This window comes from Colius striatus, chromosome 18 (assembly GCF_028858725.1).
Source record: "Colius striatus isolate bColStr4 chromosome 18, bColStr4.1.hap1, whole genome shotgun sequence".
Classification (NCBI taxonomy): Eukaryota; Metazoa; Chordata; class Aves; order Coliiformes; family Coliidae; genus Colius; species Colius striatus.
The window spans coordinates 6,154,724-6,178,401 of record NC_084776.1 but is presented as its reverse complement, the minus strand read 5'-3'; the positions used below and the strand labels follow the sequence as shown (position 1 = coordinate 6,178,401).

At 45.0% G+C, this 23,678-nt stretch overlaps 1 protein-coding gene across 1 annotated transcript; it reads right to left on the bottom strand.

Annotated features, from left to right (window-relative positions):
• Positions 1-6,516: 6,516 nt before the first annotated feature.
• TOB1 (transducer of ERBB2, 1) lies at positions 6,517-11,412 on the bottom strand. Its single transcript, XM_062011032.1, has 2 exons — positions 11,148-11,412; positions 6,517-8,457 (listed from the first exon to the last, which is right to left on the bottom strand). Exon 2 carries the CDS (start codon positions 8,318-8,320, stop codon positions 7,334-7,336), a length of 987 nt encoding a protein of 328 aa, XP_061867016.1. The 5' UTR covers positions 8,321-8,457; positions 11,148-11,412; the 3' UTR covers positions 6,517-7,333.
• Positions 11,413-23,678: the final 12,266 nt, after the last annotated feature.

Here is a 23,678-nt window from a genome sequence, read left to right as displayed (position 1 = left end):
TCTCCTGAGGTGATCATCAGTCAGCCTTGCCCACAGGTCTCCAGTGTCCCCCAGCTCCACTTCCCTCTCGCCAGCCTCTGCCACACTCAGGCACAGCAAGGGAAGCTGACACACGGTGGGATGGGTGGCTTGAAGGCTGAGCAGCTCCATTGTGGGATGCCTACACTTCCCTCCTATTAATCAGGCCAGCAGAGTACCTCCTCAATGCTCTGCCTTCCTTTATAGACTCAGCAGAGCAGGAAGAAGCACAGTGGTGAGGCAGACGTGTTGCAGGGAGGACAGTATAAGTAGTAAGAGAGGCAAGGGCAGTGAGAGGGGAGACGTTTATTAGGTCAGCTGGTGTACCTGGAAAAACTACACATGCTTGCAGGCACAGAAGGTTTCCTTAGGTCTGAAATAGAAGCAATAACCTTAGAGCTAAATACAGGTTGGGAATAATTGTTCTGAGTTCAACTTCATTACATTAATGAATTAAGCAATTTGAGAGAAAGGATGATTGGTTCCTGTTGATCAAAGGGAAGATGCTAGCCAGAGGACAGCTGATAAAGTCATTTATGGCACACAGAGAGGGTGAAAGAGACAGGGATAATTATTGCCTCAGGATGGCTGGTGGTAGCAAAAATTATAATGCAATATGCAATAAATATCTGTGTGATTTCTATATCCTAGAGTCAGGGATTTCAGTATTCAGGATCATCTTTGGAAGCAGTTTTGGAGACATTCCCTGAAGGTCAGGAGAGAGAGGTCAGAGATGCTGTATTAATCTCTTTCTGTTTCTGTCCTTTATCAATTTGTACAAGTTAATTCGAGTTGGCCGCCTGCAGTTGTTGCCACCACCAAATCTGTGATGCAAACCACACAGACAGGAGGGCAGTGGTAGCTCTCAGTCCTTCTGTCTCACTTAGAACTCTGATTCCATTAGGCAGCTGTGGTTAATTGCCAACACTTACGAGTTCATCACTCTCAGACATTTTGTTTCCCATGAAGCATCAGTGCCAGGGAACTTGTGATTTCCTAAGGATCTACATTTTCACCTACAAATTAAGTTCTTAGTGGACTTGTGGGAAAAAAGCTAGAACACGCTGAAATGTATTCAAGTCTTTATCCAGGAGTTACACCAATATGGTGCAAAGTTGCTTATTATTTACAATTATTAATTATCTCCTAATTTCTGAAATATTCCTGGAGGCCTGAAACGCAATTTCTTGGTCTGGCACCAATGGGGAGCATCATTCTGCATTACTTAAAGGTTAAATATCAATTGTTCTGAAGTAAACTACAACCTATGGCTCAAACCAGTTAATGATAAACATGAGATTCACAGTAACTGAAAGCAGCCCCGGGTGTTAACAGCTCCAGCTGTAGTCAGGAATATTTTGCTTTGCCAAACAGAGGTGCTGTACATACCTGACTAACCCTGAGATGCAGACACACCGAGAACCTGTTGGCTTCAAAACTACAGCGCAGTTATCTACAACATCTGAGAACCAGCAGGGAGTGAAAGGCTCAAGTATGGGTTTAAAAACACCGAAACTACTCTTGACAAGGCTGAAGCAATCTGTTGAAGATGGAGGGGGCAGAGGGTTCACAGCAGAGTTGGTGGCAAAAGCCAGCAGCAGCCCTGTGTCTGTGCTGGCAGACAGGATGCTTAACCCCACAGTCTAATGCAAATCAGAGGGATATGTTTTAGTTTGTAAAATCTGTATGCAAGGCTAATTTTGACCAGCAGCAACTTGAGAGAGTAGGCTGGTGTAAAACTTTCACATGATTTGTACTGGAGGAATATATCCTTCATATCTATAGGAACACCCACAGAAATTCTTTCAGAGAATGACAATAGTCAGCATGTGAGATCTCGCTGCTCCGGAGGCCTTCTGCTCTGCTGGAGGGTGATTCAAACTCTCTATACCATGGACAATGAGAATCAAGTGCTTCAGTTTTATATGCATGCCTTATTTCCAAAGATAAAGGTCATCTAATACACATTAAGTGAACTGTAGAATGGAAGAGACTCTCAAAGGCTGCAGAGACTAAAGGCAACAAGAGGGAACAGGAGGTCAGCCTAAGAAGATGTTCCTGTGGCATACAGAAATAGGATGTTCCTTATTGACAGCAAAAAGACAGCAACAGCCAGCTACTGTCTGACACTTGCTAACAGTGATTTTCAATGGAGATACAGGAGGAAAATGACATAGAAAAGGGCAGTGACTTGCCCAGAGTCAGATCTGGAATGTGGGGTGCCTTAGTTGTCATGTATTATACCATGTTCTTCACTAACCTGCCACCTCCCATTTCCATCAACGTGACTAAAAACTCACAGGCTGTTGCATGACTGGATGAGGCTGCCTGAGCAGCAAATTTGCCCAGTTCCATGAGACTGTGAGCATCTAATGCAATCCTTAACTGTATTTTTGACATTCAGTAGCTCTGTACACAATGTCTTTTAAGTGAAGTCAAGTAAGCCTTGGCCTACAAGAGGTGGAGAGAGAGGGTACCTTTCGGTGGCTACAGCCTCATGTGCTGAGGTCTCCCACTGCACAGCAGTTCCTGGCACTGAGCAATTTAAGAGATGAGGTCAGAGAGAAGTGGAGTCTGGGTGAAGACAGGCACGAAAGCCTGGTACAGCACAGCAAGCAGCGAGATGCAGCAAACAAAGGGAGCAAGGCAGAAGCCAGGCCTTCTAAGGATGCTGTGGGAGAGGCCGAGGACAAAGGAATGGGTTATGGGTGTAGCAGGGAACTAGTATCTTCTGTCAAGGAAAAAAGCTGGGTTTCCAGGTCTGTTTTGAACTGCATTAGCTAGTCCTGTTGCTATAACCTTCTCGAGGAAGCTCACAGGGGCATCAAACAATAATTAAGACACTACACTCCCAGAGTCTTCTTTTGGTTTATGTTATGGATAATCCTGAAGCAAAGGGGACAAGGGAATGCAGCACAACGAGCTCCACGAGGGCAGGGAGCTGGCAGACTGTCCTAATAGTTTTCCAGCTCTCAGAGGAGGGGAGGAGCTCTGATTTCAAGCCTCTGAAGGGCTAAACTACCAAATGAAAACTACAGCAAGTTGCACCAAAACTGCAGCCATCAAGACTATGGCTTGTTTTTAACAAGCACAAGTTGTCAGAGTGAAGGATGGGGGCTGAGGGATGTCTGTGCTCTATGCCAAGCTTCTTCTAAAAATATTTTACACCTGCTATTTGTTCTGCACATTGATCATATTTTGTCTGTGAGGTAGAGAACTCGTAGTGCCAAAGGGAATGTAGTTTATGTTCCTGAGTCTTAACGCTTTTTCCCTTCTGTAAGGCAAAACTTCTTACTACCATCACTAAAATAAAGCCAAGAGGACAAAAGTCGTCCGTGCGCTGCCACGGTAACAGTTTAACCGTTCCTCTCCTGAGCTTTGGAAACAATCCCTTCAGCGGGATTTTACAGCTTTGGCACTTCGATTTAGTAAGCTTTTTATGCAGCTCATGAGAGGAATGCAGCCAACTCTCTCCACTCAATTGAAATCAACTTGCTGATGATATAAAAAGAGAGTGCTGAACTGCCGGTTTGCTTCATCTGCTCCAAAACTACCAACACAAACTCTGAGGTGTTTATGCCTGAAACGTTAATAGAACAGTCTGGAGCGTCAGAGCAGTAAATGAACTCTGGTCTGATCCCATGCTGGTCCAAAGAGCTGATTTAACAACTAGTTATTTGGTTACTTGCTATTTCAGAAATGCAGCCAGGCTGTTAGCTACCAACAGGCTTTTGCAGGTTGCAGTAGGGTGGGAGCACAGGCTGCAGGCAGCTGGGCTGGAGCTGGGTCACCATCTGCACCCTTGTCTGTAGCAAGAGAGCAGACAAGCAATGTTTAATGGATCTCTAAGGGATGCAGCTTTCTGTGGCTTATACCCAGTCCTCAATTAGTACAAATTAGAGTAGCTCAGTTGAAGTTAAAGAGAACTACAGTGTGTAGTGCTGGGATAGCCCATGCCCTCTGGATTCACGCCGCAGTTACCGCAGAGCTGTGAGTTGGAAACTCCACCTGCACCCTCCTGATCTAGTGAAAGGCCTGTCGTCTCCCCAAGGGGTGCAGCACAGACTGTAGCTGTCTGTTGAACCCTCTCTCCCCACTTCACAGATCTCAGGTTATGAATTGTAGAAGTTACCGCTGGTGTGGAACTCAGTGAGCCTTACAGAGCTTTTAACTTGTCCTTGGGTGGGGACTTGGAGAGAAGAGACAGGATGCCCTTAGCAGCATTGAGGGGGATGCAGACTTAGGGTTTTACCCTTTTCTTCACTGTAAATTAAAGACATTTCTCAGGGTTCAACTTGCAGCAGCAATTTTAAGGAAGTAAATTACACGTTCACAGGAGAAAATACAAAAGAACTTGCACAACAAACACTTCCTTTTCCCCCTTCCCTCCTCTTCATGTTCTTTCTACCAGAGTAAATACACTTACCTGACGGCACAGCCCGAGAGCAGGACACTGGGTGCAGGCAGGTTCAGCCAGAGATCGACTTGGCACTCATTGGGAACAGAATGTTGCAACGTAAATGTTTGATCTAAGAAATTCAGCAGCAAACTTTGGCAAGAGATAAATAAATGGGTGAAGCAGACTGAACAGAAAGCACATATCTTTAATTTCTGTGACAGAAAACATTAAAAATCTTCACATTTGCGTTTTTAGAGAGAACTGGAAGCTCTCCCCACAGTCTGTCTCCTCACAGAGCACTAGAAACAAACCCTGCTGATTACAATCTTCACCTTAAGGGGTCCTGCAAAAAAAACCACCTCGTTTCCAGAGGTTGCTCCTCACTGCAAACCACTGCCCTCCATACACAGAGCTGGAGGAAGACAACGAATCGGTGCGGGAAGAGGATAAGCTCCACGACATTTAAGACAAGTGATCTCAGTTTAAATCACAAGAATAGAAATATTACAGGTGGTGTAGAGCAGCCTCCACTGTCAGAGCTGCTCAGCCTCCTAGGCAGTTTAGGTATTATTATTCTTGCATTGTAAATAGCAGAATGGTTGAAAGTCTGAAAGTCTAGGCATAAAAATAGAAATACACAGAGCCAACATTCTCCATTTGCCAGTAATTGAGACAATGGGGAGGGAGGGCTGGTTCCATTTTTTTTCCTAATTCCCTTTAAAAGCAAAATCACCCACTTAAAATTAGATGCCAAATGATGCACTTTTAAGTACAGTTCTATCCACTGATGTGCTGTTAGTGGCAAGATAAACCAGATGGCAAACTCGATGAAAGGGAGCCCGTTAGACTGAGACAGATGAATGTCCCAAAACCCCTTCGCTCCATTATTGCTTTTGAATTGGTTGTCATGGCGTTAGAAATGGGATACCATCCTCAGTCTCACACCTCCACCCCAGCCGTTTCTTCACAGCCTGTCCAAAGCAAAGGCCTCACACTGGTGTTGAAAAACACCTTCTTCCTCACAGCACCGTTTATTTCCACAAAAACTCAGCTCGCCTCAAACTGGGGGTGTCTGCACAGAATCGACACCTTCTGTAAAACCAAGCACATCCAACAGGAAAACACTGATCTTCAGGCTCCAGTCCCAGGGTCAGCATACTAAAGTTGGTTATCATTTTAGTCCTGTAGTCCTTCTGTAGCTTACAATTCATTGTCACCAGCCAAAGGACTATTCACTCGGCCTCTGTCCTCTCTTCACACAACTGGAACTGCCACCGAAAATGAGTCGACATTTGTTAGATTTACATATTAAAGAAGTTTCTCTTCCCCTTGACAACATCCCTCAGCAAGGAACACCATTTGCCAAACAGACAGAAGAGAGTAAGGGATGCAACTTCAAAATAGCCCTGGAAAAGCCAAGCTGTCTTGTCAGCCTCTGAATTCTTTCTCCACCCACTCACATCCACCTTTTGAGAAGCTATTAAGTTAAAAATTGGCAAAATCCACTAAAATAAAATCCTTCCAATGTCACATTGTAGTTATGTTGCATTTTTCTCTTTAAACAGAGCGTATAAACTGAAAGTTTCCAATGAGGTTAGTAAACTGTAATCAGCACTTTGATTCAGTCTGGTTTCTGAGCTATTAATCCCCCCCAGGAGCAGAACGCTGACGCCTCAGTCTGGGCCCTCTCCAGAGAATAGCTCAAATCCATTCTGATGACATGGAAAGGGAATTTCATCACATCACCTGAGTCTCTTCCAGACACATCCCAGCTCACAACAACCCAACACTCACACACCTCACACTGTCCCCACTCTCACGGAACGATACAGATTACCTCCCGACTCCAGAGCGCTGCAGTTAGGAAATATGAGTGGAAGTTTGCTCAAATAAATTGTAGGTAAAAGACCTCCCCATGTGCTGGGTCAGCAGTTCCTCGAGGTAAAGCAACCCCCTTATTCTGAAGCAGCAAAGCCAGCAGCCCTGCTGGCCAGGCACCCTCAGCACTGAGGACACAACAAACGCTGCTCTTCAGCGGGACATTAAGAACAGACACCACACCAGATTATTAATTTTAAAGGATTTTAATACAAACTTAATATAAACTATTTCAGTCCCTCTTAACATGTAAGACACTGACTCAAAATACTTTTATACCTTTTTTTTTTTCAAGTATTGCACAATGTAGGTACAAAATTAATATTTACGATTACATTTTCTTCCATAATATATAGCAAAAATCTTTAAACTTTTAACAGAAAATACAATTTGTGTTTCTTTTGAAAAAAGCAAATCTTTCGTACATTTGTAATTCCACCACTAAGGAATATTCTGTACACAACTTTTTTTGTGGTTTTTTTTTTAGAATCGATGTCTTTTAAGATGGATATCTTACAATTTCAGTAAAAAAAATACAACATGAAGCTGCTGCAGCTGTCACAGATCACTGTAGTAAAAAGATATAAATGCAATACCATGTTGTAGAAACAATATATATACTCTGATATTTTACAAACTTTGTACTAAATTAAATTATACAATTAGAAAAAGACCAATAAACCCACCTATTAGTGCCAATTTTTAAAATATATATATACATATATGTCTGCATACACATATATATATATACACACCCCAAAAAAATCAGCCACGTCCTTGCTATATCTTAAATACTGTAAGAGGCCATATTCTGAGAGTATATTTTTGTAATGTACAGTCAGTATAAAATAATTTTGTGCTTGGTTGGCAAATGAAAAAAAAACCCAAAATGATGCATGTTGTATTTATCTAACCAAGCCTGAATGTATTCATACTACAAGCCTTAAAAAAAATCTCAAGAGGTGGAAAAAAAGATACACCCTTGGGTACGTGCATTTTAACTTGGACAATGGTATTTACTTGTATTTCGGTTTATTTTTAGTTAGCCATAACTGGCTGGAATTGCTGGTTAGAATACTGCATGTTGTTTAAACTAAAATTCAAGCCATCCACAAAAGACTTCTCATTGAGACCTCCATAGGCTGCAAACATGTCAAAGGCGTTGCTGTACTGGAGAGGACTGAGGTTAAGGGGGCCGTCACCTTGAAAGATGCTACCGGTACTACCTTGACCCTGCATGTTGGGGAAAATGAACTCCTTTGCGTTAGGAGAAAGGGCAGAAGTCTTCTGCTGCTGCTGCTGTTGCTGCTGCTGCTGCTGACTGCCTAGGCCAAGCCCGTAGAGAGAGTGCATGGAGGAAGAAAGGGCTTTCTGCTTCAACAGGTCATTGACATTCAAGCCAAGGTTGGTGGGAGAGGTGCGGGCGACCTTGTTGCCACGGCCGCTATTCTTCATTTTGGTCGAGCCAAACTTGGTGGCAGCAAATGTGGCAGTGGTGAAGGTTAAAGGCTGAGTGGAGCGGGGCATGAAAGTTGGGCTCACAGCAGCAGAGTGACCAAAGGGAGGAGAAGGAGAACTAGACACTGAAGATGCTGGGTCACTAATTGGCATGAACACCTGGGCCTCTGGGTTAAAGCTGTTCTTGATTTCCTTATCCAACTCACATCCATTTTCATTATCATCCACATAAAGCACTTTCACTGGTCCCTTTTCACCGATTTGGTATGAAACCTCAAATGGGTCAATCCAAACACTAAGATCCTGAGGCAAGTTGCCACGAACATCATCAATGTCCAAACCACTCTCTTTGGATGCTTGTTCTACGACTGGGTCCACTTTCTCCCCTATGTGTATACATCTAAACCCTGATCCTTTGTATGGCTTTTCTGGATACCAGTGCCCTTCATACTTCTTCTTAAGAAGTCTTTCAAGCTCTTCACCAAAAATGTTGACACGTCGTCTGGGAAGCTTATTGTACAAATAGGAAATAATAAAATTGAGTGCTACTTGGATTTCAAGCTGCATAGCTGCTATGCCACAAAGTTATAAGTCTGTTTCAAAACCCGAAGAAGAACGTGTTCAAGATGTCACAGGGAAACAAAATTTCATTCAAAGTGCTGATTCTAGTTGATTATTATCCTTCACCTTGAGTGCTCTTGTTCCTTTAAGAAAAAACAAAAGCAAACACATCCAAATAAGGAAAGGGTAAGATCAAGCTCCGAGGCCTACTCTTTCAGCTTCATGTTCTGCATAAAATAGGTTACTTTTGAAGTAAAAAAAATGTGCATCAAACCCGTTACATTCACGCCTGTGGAAGGTGAGGATGTCTACTGCATTCAGCGTGACTTACAGACAATGCTGCAGGAGATGTACTAGGCCTGTGTTTACATAGACAGCATGGGGCACTTCAAAAATCACATGAGCTCGCCGTTTAGTTATTCAGCAAGCAGCACAGATAATTTTTAAGACATCACAGAACTGCCAGGCCTGTCAAGGGTTCAATTACCAACCCATACTTGGATGATTTGTAGTACTCAGCTGCAAAATTTAGCACCAGACTCTTAGTTTAAGCTTGAAAGGTCTCAGTCCAAGGGTCATTTATCATTTTAAAGTTTGCAAACATATCGGTTGCAGCATGAGCTACAGAATTTAGAAAAAGGTTAACAGTTGCTTTAGAAGGTTTCACACAAACAACTAAAATTATGCAACATTTATTTTTAAATCCAAGCAAATCATCCGCATCAACTGCGCGCTGGCAAAATTATGCCAACTGCAGAGAAAATGTCCGCTGTCCATATGTAACAATTCTTCCTCAGAATAACCCAAATCATAACTGCAGCCAATGCATACAAAGTAGATGCACGTATCTTCTGCCGTAACAGTGCCCATTAGTGACATTATCACAACAAATGAACTCACTTCCCCCCCACCTTTCTAAAAACGATTCTTTGTTATCAGATGGAACACAGGAACAGACACTAAATTTCTCTTCTTGTTTGTAATTCAGATTTCAAAAAGTTCCTAGAGCTAAGGAGGCTTTTGATAGCCTCAGCAATGACTGCTTTTCTCCTTCTCCATGACTCCATTTTATATTTAATATAAAATATGGTTGCCACCCCTTCACAAAGGGCGAAAAGAGAAACGAGCCATCCCAAGTTAAAGAGGGGACACGAATGGAGTGTTAGCACACGTACTGCTGACAAAAATCCTGCAGCATCTTAGCATAAAGGTGCTATCCACAGGAGACATCTGTGTTCAAAAAGTTCCAATGAAACAAAATTTCTTGTCTCTAGTTAAATGCCCAACAAGAATTTCCCTGAACAGTGTGCTTTTCTGCACTGCATCACCAGGAACAAAATTTAGGGTAGCTGTCACTAAAGATTAGAGAAATTGAAGTCAGTATCAAAATCCTTTCACAATTTGAATACAATGGTTTTAAAAGTGTCTTGCTCCAGATAATGTCCTTTTAAAGTCTGGAACCCTATTTCCAAGCCACTCATGTTCTCCCCAACATGGTATGGGAATAGTTTGAAAGCTTGTACGATAAGGCGACCTTTAAACGTTTGCTGGATCAGCACTGGGTGGGGATAAGGAAAAGATCAAGGGCAAACAGAAGATATTTACAAAAGGGACACAATCAGTACAGAAAAGCTGATTGGGTGCTTAAAAGTGGCATTTAAAATGATTTATTAATCCATCTGTTTTGTTTCCCTTCCTCCATGTCCTTTAGGATATAAATGATCCTTTCAAGGCACACCAGGCAGAGACTATAAATTTTTCCAAGCCCCAAAACTGAACCATGGTACCAGCAGCTGATCAAACAAAACAGCCTGATCATTTCCAACTTAAAAAAAAATAGAAATTGTTGTTTTATCTAATGAGGACACTATTTCTCGGGGATCCAAGCCCATTAAGTGCTCCAGAGGCACAGCCCAGCCGGGGGTTAAAGACAGGAGGTTTAAGCAGTGTTGGGGAGTTACATAACCAGGCAGTCGGGTCTCATTAGATTTCTGCTCACAGCTCCAGCAGTGGCAGGAGGAGGAGGAGGAAGAACGTTTTCTGAGCCCGTAAGAAAGAAAACGAAGAAGATGAAGGGAGATGACTGGACGGCGGGGCGGAGGGGGCTGCGAGGCCTCTCTCCTCAGCACACAGGCCGGCACCCCAGCGCTCTCCGCCCCCCCGCCAGGGCAGGGTCCGAGAGGACGGCAGCCAGCGCTGCCCGGGGAGGCCCAGCGCAAGCAGCCGTTATTAGTCAGCCGGCAACGCTCACTCCTCCCAGCCTGACCGCGTCCAGGGACCGCCTTGGGAGGGACCCTCTCCAGCCCGGCGCCCCAGGCCCCGTCCTCTCCCCCAACCCCCTCCTCCAAGGGGCTGCCGGCGGCCCTGGCGTCCTCTTTCCCACCGGCTCTTGTGCCCTCCCTGGCACCCTGGCCCTGCTCTTCCCCGCAGGGCCGCTGCCCGCCTCAAGTCCCCGTCACCGCGGGGTCGTGACCGCCTCGGCACGGGGGGCTGCTCGCCTCACGGCCGAGCTGTGCCCGCCTCGGCTTCTCCGCTTCAGGGACCGAGGCCGCCTCACCCGTCAGGGCCAGGCGATCGCTGCCTCAGCGGCCGGAGCCGGGCGGCGGCTGCCTCAAAGGCCCCCCGCCACGAAGGCCGGGGCCGCGCCCGCCTCAGCCCCCCGCCACAGGGGCCGGGCGGCGGCTGCTTCAGCCGCTCGCTCGCCTGACGGCCGGGGCCGGGCGGTGGATGCCCCAGCCCCCCGCTTCAGCATCTGCCTTCGGCCTGGGCCCCCCCAGCCGACACCCCCGCGCCGGCCCGGGCCGTCCCCCCGCCCTCAACGAGCGGTACTCACCCGGGTGGGTGTGCGGGGGGTAGTGCAAACAATCCCGGCGGGGGTGTGAGTGCAGGTAGGGGCGGAGGGGTGGGGGCGGCTCAGCACCCGACCCCCATCTCCGAACGCCGGCTCCCTCGGCGAGGATGGGAGGGGAAAGGAAAGAGGAAAAAAAAAAAAGGGAGGGGGAAGGGTTAGAAAAAAAAAAAGGGGGGAGGGAAAGGGGGGGAGGGCTGCGCTGCTCACACCCCCACAACGGGCGCGCTCGGCCGCCGCCGCGGAGCTCCTTCTGCTTCTGCCCCGCCACCCGCCGCGCCCCTATATATCGCCTCTCTTGCCCCGCCCCCCGCTGAGCCCCGCCCCGGCCCGGTCCCGCTCACCAGTGTCCGCTCCGGCCCCGCCCACCAGCGGCCTTGGCCCCGCCCCGGCCCCGCCCCACACGGGCCGCCCCTTCCCCCACCCCGGCGCGGAACGGGCTGCTCTCTACGTCAGCTCGCGCCTCAGCTCGCAGCACCGTGGCGTCACCGCCTCCGTCAAAGCCTGCCCTCTCGCCCCTCATCTCCGCAGGGAACGGGGGGAGGAGACGGCCCGCGCCGAACTACATCTCCCATGACCGCCGCTTCGGTGCGGCACCGGGAGCGGGCGGCACCGCCAAACCTGCCTGGACGGCGGCAGGGAGCGAAGGCACCCCGGAGCCCCTCACACGCCAGGACGCGTCTCCTCGCTACCGGCGAGGCTGGCGGGAGTGACCTTCCCTCAGCCACGGGAGCGCGGCGCCCAGCAGCGGCCGCGCCCGCCCTGACCGGAGCCCCCAGCCCCGCGCGGGACCCCCCTCACCGGGAAAACACGCGCACGCACCCCCCCGCGCCGCGGCTAAAAATACCCCCCCCGGTAGCAACGCTGACCGATTGGCTGCCTGCCCGCCCCGGCTGCCGCCTGATTGGCCACTCGGTATCGAGGAGGGAGACGTCAAACCCCAGTTTTGGGGGCAAAAAAGTTCCGGGGGGGGAGAATTAGGCCGGGAGGGGAAGGGGCAGCCGCAGCCGCCGCCTCAGCGGGACAGCGGCTGCCCCAGCGCCGGGGCCACCGAACCCCCCTCGGGCCTGTGGGGAACAGCCGTGCGGGACGGGATCATTTTAACGCGGGGCACGGCTAAATCTGGAGGCAGCGGCTGGGGAAAGCGAGGCAGACTGCGAGCCAGCGCCGGGCCGCCGCCTGCCGCACCGAGGGATGGCGAGATGAGAGCCAGACCCGGTGGCGGGGGAGCCAGGCCTCCCCCCACCCCCTTCATTACACCGTCACTGCTTTTGCTCTTTAAATATCCCTTGCGGATATTATTAGGGCTGGGGTTGGTATGGTTCGCCCGCGAGCAGGACTGGGTTCGGAAGGACAAACTGCGGGGGTGGTTTGGGGTTTTTAGCTGGTTTCTGGTCTTTTTTGTCTCCTCTTCTTGTTCTGTGTTTATATAATAATAAAGCATCTTGGCATAAACGGTGCATGGGCCCCAGGAGACGTTTGGAAATGCCAGTCAGAAGACGTGCCAGGACTTTAACCCTTTGGAGCTTAGAATATATGTGAGACTGTGGGAGGCAGAAGCCTGAAAACCAAAGTGTTAGGAAAAGAGGATGGCAAGGGTAATATTTGGGATTCTCCACAGATGAAAATTTCTGCTAGAAAGCCTGATTAATTGTAAACCCCCGAGTTTTTATTCTGATGTATCAATGTTGATCCTACTGGGATTGCAATCTTGAACAAGCAACTTGACAATCTGAATTCAGACTCAATATCGTCAGGATTTTTCTCTCCTGGTTTTTTAATCATTTTTTTAACCATAAAGGGTTTACATGGGCCTCCAATGAAAATCAGGTCATCTGTCATCATTGTGCACCCAAAATGAAATGTAAAGTACAAAGATCGTAAAATTGTAGGCATTGGCAACTGGAGGCTGCTGGGAATTGCTGTAGCACAGCTGGGAATCCAAGTGAGAGCCTTAGATTTTGTTTTGAACAGGTTATAATTACTTTTACCACAGAAGTGAAAAGACAATGAGCAGTAGCTGCCAAGATACAGAAGGTGAAAAGGCAAGTACAGTTGGGTTGTGGGGTTTTTTTCAATTGAATTAGAAATTAGAAATCTCCCAGGTACAACAAACGTGAACAAATTGATGATCCCGTCAGCTGTGCCTGTGAACAGTTGAAAGTGTTCCCTACCAAGCTCAGGTCTGTGCTGACTGGGGTAGCACCAGATTTCCCTTTGAAGTGGAAAAAAAACTACACAACTCCAGAGATCAATGTTTTCAGGTGACATTTCGTAAGGAGCTTTACAAACCCAATAACTGTGCTGCTGAGTCGCTAAAAAAAAAAATCAAGGAAAGGTTGTAAGGGCAGAGACTCTCTTTTAAATGGTTTTAACACTACATGAGGAGCATTAGAAACTGAATTAAATACACAGAGCTAATACATTGGTAATCAAGGCAGCTGTGGGATCCTTTAAAAAAGCTGTGGCTTATGTCAAAGAAGCTTCTAATGCAGTCAATGCTAAAACTGTATGCTATTGAACAAATGCGATGTTAGATGTTAAAGACAGGTGATTGCCCTGAGAATAACCTCCTTGGGCCAGCAAGAATCAGGCCTGCTTTACTGCACTAGTGAAAGCTTCAATTTATCCTTATTTGCCTGAAAAAAAGAGAGAAATCTGACTTTTAAACTGCAGTGATCATGTCACCCACATACAAGACATCAGAAGTAGGTCCTGGCCAAACTGCAGTAGTGTTTAAAGTACCTAAAAGCAGTCTAATCCGGGATCACCTGTATTCTTAAAACCTCAACTGGCTTTTTGATCCATGAAGAGGCCAGAATAGGACCTGCATTATTTTTCAATCCTTTTGATTAATACACAGCAATAACAGAATGTCTACCTCTCCTTGCTAGAAAAATCTTTAAAAATGCAATCAATACAAAACAATGACTCCAGCAGCAACATTTTACTCATGCTGCCAATTCTATTCAGCTAAAAGATTCATCTTAAAAGAAAGGAAAAAAAAAAACTACATATGCTCATCCTTCCTGACAAACCTTGACAGTCTCCCCAGCAGAGCAAATCAACAGAAGTATTTCAGAGCATGGCAGGGAGGCAGGAGGGAGATTAGAAGTAAGACTTTCGTAATCTGTATTAAACAAGCAGGGTTTTGATGTGGTCCCCTGTTCATAGCCCTTTCCTGCGATGCTGGCCAGCCAGCACCAGCAACTGAACTACAGTCTCTGCAGCCTCATCTCTAAAGCCAAGGGCTCTCTCAAAGACCTACATTTCTACAAGACCTCGTGGAGACTGTATCATGTCTACAAAGGGATCTTCTCTTTTCAACTCAAACCAGCTAAATTTCATTCTTAAAATGATCAGTGTCACTCTCAAAGTGTCAACCAGTATTATTTATTGATCAATATATGTAAAAACAAAATACAGCTTATTCACCCTGACATTTATTTAAAGGAATTTAAAACATCTAAGACTTTTTTTACTAGTCTATGTCAACATGGATGAGAATTTGAGTAACAGAAAGCAAAGCTCAGGATTTCCACCACCCATCTTTGTCCTTTTCCTCTCCTCTGCTAAATGAATGTTGCTGTTCTTTACAGAATATGTAAGATTTATCCTGACAGTGGACATAAAGTGAAGTAATGTACATTCCCAAATGTAGTTCAGTCTCTTTTTTAACATCTTCCTATTTAGGAACAGAGTTCTCCTTTTAGTGTGGGAGCCTGGGCTTTGGTGTTGAAACAAATGGAAAGCTTCTCCCATTGTATTCATCCCTCCATGGCCTGATTTTATCCATTTGTTGATTTTGAAGCCTGTTCCTTTTCTTCATCATCTACCAGTGTGAGAACTGAGCCTGGCTCCATGCCAGCATATACCTTAACTGTTATTTTGAAATGTAGATTCTTTTACACTTCACTTTGCCAGCTTAAGTGGTGATTTCTCCATCAAAATGGATTATAGAGTGGTATAGACCGATCAGATGTTGCACAGCTTCAGGAGCTCTCTGACCACATAGATTTGTTGCAGATGCTTGTACTTCATGTTGTTTTGATGGAGTAAAGAATAACCAAGAACAGAACTCAGCCAAAACAGAGAAGTTCACAGGGCTTTGTCCCAGCCAGGTCATCTTGTAGGAGAGCCCCAGGTTCATCCCTAATTACATGAAGGGGCACACGGTGTTATTTACCTCCAGTGGGGAGCAGCTGGCTGGCAGGGGCTGCTGCGTGCAGCTTCATGTGCCAAGATAAATGCACACATGGCAGGATGTGTGTGTGATAACTCTTGTTTGCAGACTCTTACCCCCAGGGCAAACAGCCTCAGTCAGCCACTTGTTGCCAACTGCTGCATGGCTCCACAACCATGGTGTGCCCGGACTTGTTCCTCTGTGGCGCAGGGGGCTGAGGAATGGGATTAGTGTCTTGGGGATGTGAGAGTAGGTAGGGAAGGGGTGGGAGGAGGAGGATCTGGCAGTTAGATAAATGTCTTTACAGAAGTACAGTTAACCTTGCCACAGAGGACTAGAAATAACCTTTGAAGTAGGAGGAGAGTGGTAAAAAGGAGGGAACAGAGGATATGGTGATTGTGAGAAGAGCCCAATGTCATGTATTGTGTCCTTGGAAGCCCATAAAGTCCAGGCACCGATTCTCATGAGATGCTCTGGGGCTGGCCTGCCCCACACAGCTCAGCTAGTCAGGCAAATCCAGACATCAGCAACAGAAATTCCTCTGCTATTATAATATGTGATGTTAGTGGCTTTGGTGATGCCAAGATTTGAAAATCTTGGCTATCAAAAGCTGGAGCTTGTATGCCAAGCATTGAGAAGCAGTTTCCAAATCTGAGCCTCTACAGCTTTGTGCAGCCAGTACACTCTGAAAAAGAAACCTTTCTAAGCTGATGCTTTCCTAGCTATTAGTGATTCTTCTTTAAAACAAAATTAGTCAAGGGGACCAATCTGCTGGAGCTTAGAGCCTACAAGGACAACATTCTCTCCTAAGTGGCATGCTACTAACATTATAGCTTACTTGGCAAAAGTTACTGGAGTCCTGACCAAGAAACAGAAGGCAGCTGCTAGGGGAGAAGGAAAAATAAAAACAGGAGAAACCTGACGCACTTTGGTAAAGGCTTTGATCTTCCCAAAGTTTCAGCCACCTTCAGGGACGAAATAAGAAAGTGTGGGGTTTTTTTTTTGTCCTGAAGCTGTTTTCAGGCAGGATCTCTTCTTGACGAGGAGCCTGGTAAGTGTCATTTTGAGAACTGGATACAGATCCCAAGAAGACCAGGTAAAATGAGTGAAATGAGGAGGAAGAAAAATAATGGTCACAGGTAGATGGGTGGTGTTATAAGAGTGGATGAGGGGAAATAAAATGGGAAATATTTAATGGGTAGCAGAATTTTCTATAGCTATAAATAAATGGGCTGAAGAAGAAGGAAGGAAGAAAGATTGATTTTATACCTTAGAGAGGTTGACCTTTGAGGAAAGTTTTATTAAAATCCAATATATTTTTTTTCCTCGAGTTCACCTTTGTGCTGGGATTCTGCCAGTTTAATGTCAGTTCTGCAGTGTCTAAGAGATAAAATTATGAGGTTAGGACTGTCCTAGCTGATAGCCATGTAACTTCTTAGTTAATCATCTTCAAATGCTTTACTATGCTCATTCCAAACAATGATTCCTAAACAGTTTTAAAGACACAGAAGGCTGCTCTTTAAATTGGAAAGAAATGCTCACCTTAATTATTTTATGGGGATCAAAAAGAAACACTGAAGATGAAGGTCTGATCTTTTGCCCTTTCAGCTTATGACAGGTGAAGATGCACTAAGAATGTAATAAGAATTTTGTGTACTTAGCATTTCCCAGGAAGACAGGTAAATCTTTTTGTTGAGAGGGGAAACAGAGGAAAACTGTTTGGTCTTTTTTTTTTTTTTCCTGAGAGATACTGGATGTGAAAAAACCCCACTAACTGGGAAAAAAAATGAGTGTGAGGAAATATCTTCCCTTCTGTCTGCTTAAATGGAAAGAAGGAGAACTGGAGGGGTCTGTGTTTACCAAAACACCTGATAAAGACACAAGTTATGCTATTTTTTTTAATATTCTGCCTATCTTTAGGTAAAAAAAAAGAGATGATCTGAGCAATCCTTTGAAATAAATGGAAACTCAACTTTATTTAGGCAAAGATCCAGCCAATACTAGTTTTTCTTGCTAGCCATGATGTCCTCTAAGCCACTGCTCTCAACCTGCACCCTTTAGCTCTCCCAGCAGTTTTGAGTTTTTCTACTGAGGACCAGATAAACCCCTTACTGTCCTCTAATCTTTCCAGAAAACAAGACAGACACATATTGAATGAGAAGTGGAAGAAGGATGTTTCCCATGTTGTGAATTTACCATAAAGAAGCAACTGGAAGATGCTTCAATTCCTGCAATAAAATCTAAATCAAAATACAATAGAAAATCTCACCTGGCTTGTGACTAATTTAGAGTAAGCAAGAACAATACAGCTCAGTAAGAAACCAGCCGTATTTTAAGCTTTTAGGTGATACACAATCTATTTTTCTGGAGCATGTGGCTGTTGACTGTGGTCTTTATGCCTTTCTGCAATATTGTTCCTATCAGTAACACATAGAGCCCAGTACTCACTCAAGACTTTGAGAGTTTAGGTAATGACTAATAGATGACTTGCAGAATGTCCCATTTAGGAAAGCCAAAGTTTACAGGTATTGATGCTGGGTCTGAGAGAAGCACCAAGTTGACTTGCTGTGTTGCCAAGCTGTGACAACTGGAGTGGTGTTGACTTCAAAGTAAAATGAGTTCAAATGTCAGTGTTGTGATGAGCACAGTCTGAAAATCATTCTCAGAGGAAGATCATTGAAAAGTGTCTTCATATGGATAAAAAGACAAAGATCCTTCGTTTAAGATGAACAGAAACACAGTGACTCTGTGCAGATGTGAAGAGCCAGTTGAGTGGAAAGGTGCCAGCTTATGACAGCTGAAGGTTTGACCCTGAATCTTTAAAGGTATTATCCACGGCAAAAAAAGCCAATGGAAATTTCTCTTTGAGTTCATTGCACTCCAGATCTGGCCCTTACTCAACTCTTATTAAAGTCCACCGAGTCATGGTGACAGGAATAATGGAGAAGAATGAAGATTCAAGCTGTGTGTTTGCTCCTGAGACACACAAAGGGGATTTTAACGCAGTTTGTGCATCCTGGTTTTAGCACAGTTCGTGTATCCTGTTCACAGAAGGAGCAGTTCATGGAAGACTGAATCTGTCACTGGCATTGAAATGATCATTCAGTTTAAATCATTGATTCAAAGCATAGTAAATCACTCGTTTCTTCTCCAGCTTCTGATTCCTAAAGGTATAATTGCTCCAAAGTAATTTAAGACATGCCTTAAAGGATTAAGCAAAAGGTCAGATTAGCATAGCATCTTCCCTGAACTGATGGCAAAGTGCTGTGTAAACCTGGAGCCACACCTTGAAATCTCTCAGGACCGTACTCTTGGGACTTGCCAATAAAGCAGCAGCAGGGAGAGAACACAGATTGTCTGTTTCACAGGTCACAGGTCTTTATTTACCATGTGATGGACAGATTGAGCAACCGTCACCTACCTACATAGACACAATCCACTTCACTATAACAGAGTATCTTTTCTTCAACACACAAACCTGTAGGAGCTCTTATCTCATCTGCTATTAATGTGCAAGACTTCAGACAGTATCTGCACACAACAGTGCATCTGTCTGGTCTTGAGAGTGGCCGTAACTAACTTCAGAAGAAGGGATAAAAGAGCCATGTTGCACAGTTGCATTGGATTTGGCACTGGGAAGAAGAGACTTCTTGATCCCACATGATGATTATCTTACAGACTGGAAAATGAGCACTGGGAGTGACATACTTTTTATTGTAGCTAATGTAACTCAGATTTGTAGAGAAGGTGATTCTGCTATATGACCATATTATCTAAATTACTTTGTTGCCAACGCATAGAAAACTGAATATAAAATTGCCTGAACATAATTGAGTGCTGACTCATCCTGCAATTAGGGGAAATGGTGGAGCGTTCCAGGGTGTCTTGGAGCTTTCTATAGTCTCACAATCCTGTGTAAAACCTTCTCATTGTTTTTTCTCCCCTCCAAGCAAAGTTATGTTTCATGCTCCTATTTAAGGAGCCTAGGTGCTACAAATCCAGCTGCTATCACAAGACATCTTCCCCCTCCTTCATTATCTTGATCAATTTGCCTCTGAAACTCTCATCTTTCATCCTGGCTGGTGCTGTTGCCTCCCTTGTGATTATTCCAACTCCTGGCTCTCCATATTCATAGCCACTCTCTGAGCTCCGACTCTGGCTCTCTAGTTTCTAAGGATACATAGGTGTGATTGTTTTCTCACCAAACACTTTTCCATACTTTCTCACAATTTCATTTCAGTCAAATCTGAGGCTGCATACATATATGACACTGCTCATTGCAGACTCTTAATAAAAGCATCCTCAAACACAAGGAGAAAAACCCAACCCCAAGTATTTTAAATGGAAACCTCTTTTTTTTTCTTCTTGAAAATAGCTTCATCTCACAAAGCTCCATTTGGAGGTATAACTGTGTGACTATCCTTAAAACTAGAACAATTTGGGGGTTTTGAAATATGAGTGGAAGAAGGGCAGTTTTAAGAAGCAATGCCAGAGACCCAAAGTGAACTGAGCCATGGATATGGGGTAGAGAGCTCAAATTTAGCTGACTGTGGCAATAAGACAAACCAGCACTTGTGCTTTTGGGTAATCTCGGTTCTGACTCTGTCACTCAGGTATTGAAAAGAGGGAGTGGAAGAAGTGCCATGTCCTAAATAGCTGGGAGACCAGCAATTGTTAACCAACAATCCCACTCACAAGGAATTTGAGAAGAAGGCAGCCCCAAACTCGAGGATCTGGGAGCAAAATCAGTCATGGAAGTGGCAGAACTTGGTTTAGTTTCCAGCTAGATATGAGCATTTTCTGTCTTGCTGACTGAAGTATTGCATTAGTAGTTGTTATAAATCAGGTAGGGAAGAGGCTGAAATTTGTTTCCTTTATACATGGGGCTGGTTTCATATCTGGTAATAACTCAGAAATGAAGAGTACCTTTGGCACACACATCAGGCTGAGGTTCTTCAGAAGCACTTGTCGCTGCTCAGCCCAACCCTGTTCCTTACCAAGAATTTTAGGTTTTATTGTCTGGTAATAAACCATATCTGCCTTGCTCCAAAGAGCAATCTCATTCATCTCCAGCTACAGAAAGATAATAATGCAATTGTTCCTCCACACAAGGTGACAACGTGTCTGTTACCTAAAAGTTACTCTTCCAAGTTGGATCAGCTTTTCTCCAAGGGCTTCCTTTGGCAAAGACAGACTCGGTTGTATTTCCAGAGACAAGTGAATCCCCCTCCAAAAAAAAAGAGTAAAATTGATTGTAAAAAACCACTGTAAATATAGGATGGAGAGGTGAATGTGAAATTCAGAGCTGGATCGGGATCTGGTTAGAGTTAAGGAGGATCTGATCTCTTCTGGTCAGTCTGCACAAACACTGTACTTCTGCAAAATACAGACCATTTAAAAGACACTGGGGGGTGGAATTAATCTCCAATGATGAGGAAAGCAACACATTGTGAGAGAAGACTGTCTGAATCCTTCACAGGCAGTAGGAAGATACATTAAAACATTTGTGGCTTCCTCAGAGGCGTAAAGGTTGGTTGGTACTTCTGGTCCAGGTTGCACTTGACAGATCTCTCTCACTTATATTACAAGAAGAATATTTTCAAAGGAGGGCAAAACCAGACCTTCAAGCTTAATATTCCTATCCAGATTGCTCTTGCTAAATGTTTGACATCAGCCCGTCCCAGTGACAGTCAAATGGAACGGCAGAAGTAGTATTGTCCCCGATGGAGCTGAATCAGGGAAATGCTGAGATGACAAGGAATAACATCCCTGGGAAGGCTCGAGGGGGACATGAGAGGATTTGCAGCACAGAGCGATATACACCGACATCTGCATCGCAGCAGTCATGTTACTGACTCGGGTTGTTTAAACTCTTCATCTACAGCAACTGGTGGGTCGCTCAGCTGCAATTTGCTGTTAGGCTGCTGGGAAGAGCGTGGGCAGAGTGGGGAAGCAGGGGAAAGCCTGAGCTAATTCTACAGTGAAGATAAGCCCTCAGGTAGAAATTCTTCAAAGGGATGTGACCAGGCAGGCTGTCACCATGGGGGTCTCACAGTGGGCAATCTGTACCCCCTTTAGTACATAGAAGATACAAGATGGTCAGGGAAGAGTACACTTCTTAAAGATGCTGAAGCATCTCTTGTTACTGATCTGCAAGGTGATGGAAGTTTTTGAAGAAGCAGTAATGCCCATGTAAGCAAACAGGAGCCACTGTGCTGGTCCTGCCCCGAGGCTTGTGCTCTAAACTATAACTAATGAGTGTAAAGGCACTGACAAAAAAGGCTTCCACAGAATCCCTTTTCTAAGGCCTTTGATTTTACTGGAACATGCACAGCAGTAAAATTCACACAGCCAACGGGAAAGCCGTGTCCTGGCCTGACCCTGCCACAGAAAACAGCAAAACAAAAGGGCAGAGATTTGAGGTCACGTTTGGGGAGGATCCATGATTCAGCATGTGAGTTTGCTAAATCTCCTCTAACTTGTCATGTAATGAGAGAGTGGGGCAAACACCTGCAGCTTCAGGCTGCTGCTTCATTGTGGCAAGGTATGGCCCAGACAGCGACGGGCATCTAAAAGAATAAATGACTCTCAATTAGGACAGTAGGTCAGAAAGAGCAAGATGATTCATATCCAGGACGTACTGCAAACCATCCACAATAACACTCAGCAATTCTATACAGCTTTATGTCTTCAAAGCACCTGCAAACACCCTTCTCTTTCAATGGTGCTGGCGGGTAACAGGCAGTGGGGCTTGAAATGTGTGCTCCAGACCTGCTAATTCTTGGAGTAATTGAACTAAACTGAGAAGAAGCGGCTTCCACTGTCCCTCCAGCAACAGAAAGGAATAAGGCAGCTCTGCCCTGGTCACAGCATGCCTGTGTTGGTCTAGAAATCAGGGGACATGGAGAGTCACACCCCTAAATTAATAAATAAGGGACGCAGAATTAATAGCTTCTTTTAGAGAACTGGCTATATGCAATTTTCCCAGGAGTAAGCAACAGGTCGTGACAGATGGGGTTTAGGAGTGCTTGGCTCCTAGGTTAGCACCCTGACAATGCCTCCGCTCAGCTGTGCAAATCGTATTTTACTTGCTTGACTGTGAGTTGCTGGGCAGCAGGATGTAATTTTCCATGCTCGCAGTTGGCACTCGCTTTTACCTTGCCCTGCATTTGGCAGTGCAGGCTCTGTCCACATTGTTTCACCTCTTGGAAAATAATAATTAGGAAGCCTAGGTGATGGGTATGTATTAGTACCCAAGAATTCAACGGCCAGCTCTACATTAATCTCGTCACCACAGTGTACTACTCTGCAACAAAACATCTTTTCCAGATTTACCTGAAGACTGGGATGTCAAAAAAACCCCAGGGATGCCAGACATACACTTGGTTGACTTTGATCTCTCTGAAGACAAATCTTTTAAAGTTTAGATCAAGGAATCTTTTAATGAAACAAAGAAATCGTGCCACTTGTATCAGTTCCAGATATAAATAAATCAGCTGGAAATAAACAGGAGCAAGGCAAACGTAAAGGAGACAGCTTTGCTCTGCAATGTCAGTCCAAAGTGACTGTCTGATGGATGAGAATGTGGCTGCCTTGGAGAAAAAAAGTCATAGTTTAAAAGCCTTGCTGCCAGCCATCTGGTAAATCTTCCAAAATATATTGCAGTAAAACTTCACTGAATTGCCACCTTTTCTGCATCTCCTGCTATCAAGTGAGCCTATTTAATTTTTAAGTGTAATGAAGGTTTTGAATTCTCTGCTAAGACTCTCTCCTTAGGGGCTCATTATAGCCCTCCCCATTGCCAATTCCTCTCTCCTTCCCTCCACCAAGCTGCCATATATGCATATTCTTCCCAAAGTAAAGATGCTCTTAGTCATTTAGGGGGTCACTGAAGTACTCAGCACTTCTAACTGGGTTCAGGCTGCTGCAGACGCACCGTCTGTTCACAGTTCACAGGTGCTGTTCCCTTGCGCTGCCAGCGAGGCAGAAGTTGACAGCAGCAGGATTTATAGCACTTCCATCCTCCTGCTCCAGAAGCATCAGTATTCTGTACTTGGAACTGAAGGGCAACATTCCATACTTCTAAACAGTATGGGGCTTATTTTCATACCTGAGTCATTTGGACTCTGGACCCCAGAAGGCAATAGTAAATACTGCCACTAGCCATTTCCTAAGAATCTGTAGCCACTTAGAGAGACAAAAACTTGTGATTACTTAAAAAGAATCCTTTTCCATTCCATGAACATGAAAAATCCCCTTACAGATCATACTGCCCTGCCTAATGATGATTTTTTCCCCCTGTTTCAGCAGCTCCTTCCACCTGGTCCATCATC